The 6208-nt window shown below is 35.1% G+C and overlaps 1 protein-coding gene across 1 annotated transcript; it reads right to left on the bottom strand.

The window, feature by feature from the left end:
* Window positions 1–1515: 1515 nt before the first annotated feature.
* MED24 (mediator complex subunit 24) lies at window positions 1516–5834 on the bottom strand. Its single transcript, XM_018504296.1, has 11 exons — window positions 5625–5834; window positions 5406–5531; window positions 4997–5333; window positions 4429–4845; window positions 4171–4354; window positions 3756–4098; window positions 3074–3519; window positions 2844–2936; window positions 2483–2773; window positions 1953–2400; window positions 1516–1771 (listed from the first exon to the last, which is right to left on the bottom strand). The coding sequence occupies exons 1-11, from the start codon at window positions 5736–5738 to the stop codon at window positions 1625–1627; spliced, it is 2946 nt and encodes a 981-aa protein (XP_018359798.1). The 5' UTR covers window positions 5739–5834; the 3' UTR covers window positions 1516–1624.
* Between the last annotated feature and the right edge of the window lie 374 nt (window positions 5835–6208).

Here is a 6208-nt window from a genome sequence, read left to right as displayed (position 1 = left end):
AGGAAAACAAAGATAAGTTATACAATAGAAAAATATTTATAATATGCATATATATAAATAGGTACATATACATACAAGACGATATATCTATATATTAGTCAAACGTTGTACAGCATAAATCGAAACTACTTGTAAACTGCGAATTTTTATGCACTTCATTCTTTCTCTTATTATGTACATTTATTATACAAGACTCATTTTCACTATACATAGACTACTTGCTAATGTATTCTATGTGTGTTTCTAGCGTATCATTGGCTGTAAGTTAGACTTTAAGAAACTTGTGCAGATAATTTGTAAGAATAGTTGCTAAGAAATGGAATACAGACCTGATATATAAAGTTCTTATTTATTATAAGTGACATAAATATTTGGAATGTATGAAAATTGTATGAAATAATAAGATTCTTAAAAAAAATTATGTTTTGTTACTTCAAACTTATCTGTAATTTCTAAAATAAAACATTTTCTACAATCTGTTCTTTGAGAGAAATGGAAGCATACATACATTTAAAGAATATATTTTATTCAAAAAAAATTTGTAAGAAGGCTGCGCACAATGAAAGAATAGGAACAGAGAATAAGAATTCCAACCATTTCATCCTATCGGAAATTGTGTATTCTATGGTGCATCGTTTTCGATTGGTTGAAATTGTCTGTTCCTGTTATTTTTTTTGATGATCACAATTATTTATAAAAATATAATCTGTCCAATTTATTAGAAAATTTTATATTTAAAATATTGTACATAAATTTTATAAACTTATATTTTTTTCAAACATTTTAAAATATAGATATTTTAAAATATAGATGTCATGAATGTATTTTCTAAAGATATTTTCGGAATGTGACTGCATTACATTCAAAAATTCGTTTATTACAAATCTGTGATAAAGAAGTACATATATATATTAAGATTATTTTTTAAAAAACATGCCTCACACACGATGTCCTTTTTCTATTTTTACAAAATCAATATTTATCAAATATTATTAGTTCAATTATATTTATTATTATTGAATATATTATTGAATATAATTATTTATTTTCGCTATTATATATATAATCAGCATGTAAATCATTGTGCAAAAGACTATCTCATATGGCTAATACATTGCCATTACAATTACCCTACTAATATAGCAGTACAAATATTATAAAAATGTAAAGCATTAATATTTATTACATACATATATACATGTAGGGTCCAGCGAAAAAATTAACGGAGTCTATCGGGATCCGTCTATCGGGATTGTTTACAAATCTAGTATTCGATGTGTTCCACTGTTGTAATTATTCTGGTTGTTTGTGTTTATGTATATTTTAAATGGTCTTACGGTTCTCTTTATTTTCCTATACACATGTATATATACTCCTACATATATACATATATATATATTTAGATCCATATTCAGAACGCGCTTTTATCTCTAAAATTCTATAGTATACGTACCGTAAATTATAGCATATTAGCGCGCTAACATCATTATAAGCGCGTTCTGAATACAGGCCATAATGTACAAATATTAATCCTCTAAATATATACATATATATAATTGGTACTCGTTAATAGAATACTGAATTCCTAAAAAAATGCATTCTCTAATTTACGATAATTGTGCCTTTATTTTGTGGGTTTCAGATTAATATTCCGCAACATGCATAGGTCTCGTGCGGTAGCTTTGCGTCCAATGTTGGTTTGTATGTCATACAATCTTAGCAGAATATCAGTCGTGAATAATTCGGGCAATGCTTTAAGAAGACAGGGTACCTACGAAAACAAATATACAAACTTATCAATAACTTATCTCAAGTTAATCGTTTAATTGAAAAGAATGGAAAGAAAAAATATTTTTTTAGGAAAATTAAACTCGTATAAATTATTTCTCCAAACGTTCGATATTGAGAAGTGAAAATAAAATTATTGGATACAAATACAAAAAAAAACATACCAGTGTTTGCGACATTCCCTGTAGCACAATGCGAGTCCTGTCTTTCCCACACTGCACCATAAGCCGCAGGAACTGAAGTATGAAATGAGTCTGTTGAGACACCTCACCGTCTCTGCCGGCCAAAAAGGCAAATATGGTAAACAGATTGTTCAATGCCGTCATAAGCGGATCCCTCAAAATGATCATCGACTTTTGTCCATTACTCGAACCCTGCGCCTGTGGACTCTGCGAACTGAACATGGGAACGTTCTCGCCCGTTTCATTGAGTCGAAGAAGTTTATTGGATACGCCGAGAGCATCCAGATCATCCGTGTCCAGATCGCGTCGCACGCGCTTACGGCTGTTTCCTCGATACGGGTTCGAGTTGTTGTACTCCAAAGTGGAGAATATGCAGTACACGCATAATTTCGCCAAGATGGATGATTGTGGTTCCACAAGCTCGTCACTCCTACGTAAAACAGAACTTACATGTAACAAACATACTGTGTACAAAAATCTGATCAAGATGCGAGACAATAAGATGAACTCACTGCATCGAATTATGTAAATATTGCGGTATTATATGATTTATAAGGTCTAGAGTGCAATTCTCTATGTCAAGATGGAAGATTGCAAAGGCCAAGTCCACGGCTTGATCCAGTTCTTCTTGATAACGATACTTCAATACTTCTTTGACTATATTCGTGACAAACCATAAAGAGCCACCGGTATTTAGCAGGGACTCTAACGATTGCGTGGCTTGTATGTTTATCCACCCACGTTGATTTATGTTTTGCCAAACGGATTCCAACTGTTCCAGTATTGGTTGACGCGATATAATACTATGAAAATGCCATAAAAATGACAATCCCAAAAACGATGACAATTCGTTTTCAAAAGACACTATAATACCTGTGTGACATCGAGAGAACCTTCGTTTTCGACTGAGTGGGCGGATGCACGTCGTACTGCATTTTCCGAATAATCTGAACCATTAAACTGGATCTGAAAGAAAAAGATAGAGGAATTTAAATTGTAACATACAAATATATAAATGTACGAGATAGCATCTAAAGAAAATGGAATCAATTATATATATATATATATATAAAATTGATTATATATTTATTCCATTTTTTTACCTGTCTTTAAGATTATCCTGCATCTCATCACCCGAAAGCGGCGTCAGGAAGTGCTGGACCATGTTCATAGGTTTCAGCAAAGCATCTTGGTGCGTGATGCTCATGTATGCGCACAGCCAAGCAGCAGCACAGACCGGCAGACAGCAGGCTGTTGCTCGCAAACCATCGAGAGCTCGCTTTACGTCACCAGCACCTAGTACTCCGCTCTCCCACGCGCAGAGCAACTCCTTCACTGCGCCCATTGCCGACTGGCATGCAACGTGCCATTTTAAGTTGCTCGATTTGAAATCGGGATCCGGTGAGTTAATCTGCGCCAACAGAGCGTCCACCCTTGCTGAATCGACGCTTTGTAACATCCTCTGCGGCGATTTTAGCTTGTTCCGTTCTGGCATACATTCACGCACCCATTGCTCAAAGAATGAATCTCCGCTTTCTTCCAAAACAACCTAAAAATCAATTTTCTGTAACAAAACTGGACGTAGATGTAATTAACATATAAAAAGCCTATTTTTTGTCATTGCACTGGACTGCATTAAAACTTATCTCTTTCGTTAAACTTTAAATATATCTGTTTCATTGTTTTAAGTACAAGTGTATACTGGTTTAGCCATAAAGAACAGACCTCAAGTTACAAATTTTCTCTGTGTATGAAATTTGAAACACATATTAACGTCAAACTTACGTCAGAACCGTATGTTTGTACTATGGAACACAACATAAGAAATGATACATCAAACAACATTGCTCTCGTTGCTGCTGTCTTATCAGGTACCGGCTCGTTAATCTGTTTACTACATTCGTTAAACTTGATGAGTTTCGTGACAAAGGTCTTCAACTCTCCCTCTACGGTTGCCACGGCCAGCATCAATTCGAAGCTCTTTCCCGTCAAGACTTGATATAATACACTCAGCAAGCCCTCCTGAATCTTTGCATAATCTGCGTTCAGGGTCCTCAAGATTCCGTTTAATGTCTGCCCGGCGCGTACAATTACTTTTGGAATTGATGATGTCGTAGTCGCTCCTTCCCTGCAATGATATATAATCGTAAATAAAATTCAACTAAGTTTTATCAAAAAAATTTATTTTTTAGGTGCATACCTCCTAGCGCCAATTTGCTTCGCTTGCTTCTCCGTCACGAGGTTTACTTTCTGCAATTCATTCAGCAAGCATTCTACGTAATTGCACGAGCACGTGGTGTCCATTATGTCGAGCAGAGGTGTGAACTGAAGCAGCAAGTCAAATGCATCCAGAATATCTTGCGAGTATTCAAACTTTTCATCACCTATGAAGATGCAAAGATGTAAAACCAAATTTTATTTTTCCGACAGCCAGATAACTTCAAATAATTTTACCGACCATTCAAATTAGCTACATGCAGCTCCTTCAATATGTGCGGCACCTTTAGAAACGTGAAGGCTCCCCACTGAGACTCCTTGAACGTTCCTGTTACGTTGTGCAGACACATCAAACAAGCACGAATGATCTCGCAATAAAGCCGCGCGTTTGTATAACTCTTTAATCTCTGCACCATCAGCAGTTGGTTGACGAACACAGTCGTCTCGGTGCTAGGATTCAATAATACTTGAACGGCAAAAAGTGGCTGCAGGCAATGAGTAATAGACTCCATTTTAGTTTTCTCAGGGCAAAGACTCTCGATCTCCAGATTACACAACTTTTTCAGAGAATCTTCTATTGGCACCACAGACTTTTGAGTACTCGTCTTCAATAATGTCTCGATTTCCTGGCATTTCTTCACAACTTCCATGTATAGATCTAAAAAAAAAAAAAGATGTATAAATAAATAAAAAAAGTATGCAAAAATTGATAACTACATAAATCTATACAAAATAAACACAAATTGAATATAAATTTGTATTTACATTGTATTACATAAAAAATTTAAAAGCATCAGCCTTAGTCACACCTTTATTATCATATTTAGCCAGATATATCATTGCACATAAAAAGTCTGAATTCAGCATCTGCTGCAAAATACTAGCAGGTTTGTCTATGAGCTCGCTCGGATGTGGAGTGAGAGGATTGCTCTGGGGCGTTTTCGTTAAAGTATGTAGATAACATTGCAAAAGCCAATGTACGATTAATAAGACTGCTGCTGCTAAAAGATCCTCTTCCTGTTTACCACGGCATGTGATACCAACTTGAATGGATTCCAAAAACTCCAGCAAACTCACAATGCAATGGGGCTTGTGAAACGCATCATATTTGCTTATTCGCTGCAATACTGCAGCGTATGACACCAGCTGCAAGATAATTTGAAGTGTAAATCACTGATCTACATACAATTTAGATATCTTTTGGAATATGGAACAAACCTGAGAGCTTAACGAGTGCTTCAGATACGACAATACTAATTGATTAGGTCCTGGCCCCACTAATGCTTGTTGAAATATACAATCTGCTAAATTATATACATCACCGCTTACTCCTCTTGGAAGAATCTGAAAATTTGTTTCGATTTTGGGAAACATTTAGAACTTTAAAAAACAAATGGAAAGCATATCTATCATCAGAGTTAAAATGTTAACGTTTACCGTTTTAATATTAATACCCCATTGCAAATCAGTCCAACGCTCTCGCCAAGCTCGTAGCAAAAGAGCTTTTAAGCTGCTAGTTTTACTAGTCACTTTGGTCTCCATTGGTAACATTAAAATATTATACAATTGCAGAAACGTTTGATAGTTTGCAGTAAACAAAACATCCTGTTAAAAAGTTTAATATCAGCTGTAAAGAGAGTTTTTAATTCAATTTCTGAAAATAGACATTACATAATTATTTCCAATGATTAAGTAGCGTTTTAGAAAAAATGATTTGTATCCCTTAACTATGTTACTATTGACATTATAGGCCTGTTCTTTTTAGCTGAACTTTTGCACCAGTTCATCTTTTTTCCTTTTCTCTTCAGGAGGAAAGAAGAGGAAGAAAGATATATATCGTAAATATTTAATTAAACTCCTTGCTAAGCTAGATCGAGGGAGCCCGGTCAGCCCGGTAAATTCCAGGCTGAAAATTTCCAGCGTTTCAACAACTTTCTATTTTCCAACTGTTTCCAATTTTCAATTCCCTTTGCTATTGGTCGCGTTCAACCATCGACATCTAGGCTGGGTTCGGGGAGACG

The sequence above is a fragment of the Trachymyrmex cornetzi genome, unplaced genomic scaffold (assembly GCF_001594075.2).
Source record: "Trachymyrmex cornetzi isolate Tcor2-1 unplaced genomic scaffold, Tcor1.1 scaffold166, whole genome shotgun sequence".
Lineage (NCBI taxonomy): Eukaryota > Metazoa > Arthropoda > Insecta > Hymenoptera > Formicidae > Trachymyrmex > Trachymyrmex cornetzi.
The sequence above is the reverse complement of the archived record's forward strand: the minus strand, read 5'-3'. Positions and strand labels throughout refer to the sequence as shown.

Coding starts and splice junctions, on each gene's coding strand:
- MED24 (XM_018504296.1), bottom strand. CDS start 5,738: ATGTTACCAATGGAGACCAAAGTGACTAGTAAAACTAGCAGCTTAAAA. Junction 5,334..5,405: donor AGCACTCGTTAAGCTCTCAG/GTTTGTTCCATA, acceptor ATTATCTTGCAG/CTGGTGTCATACGCTGCAGT. Junction 2,937..3,073: donor CAGGATAATCTTAAAGACAG/GTAAAAAAATGG, acceptor TTTTTCTTTCAG/ATCCAGTTTAATGGTTCAGA.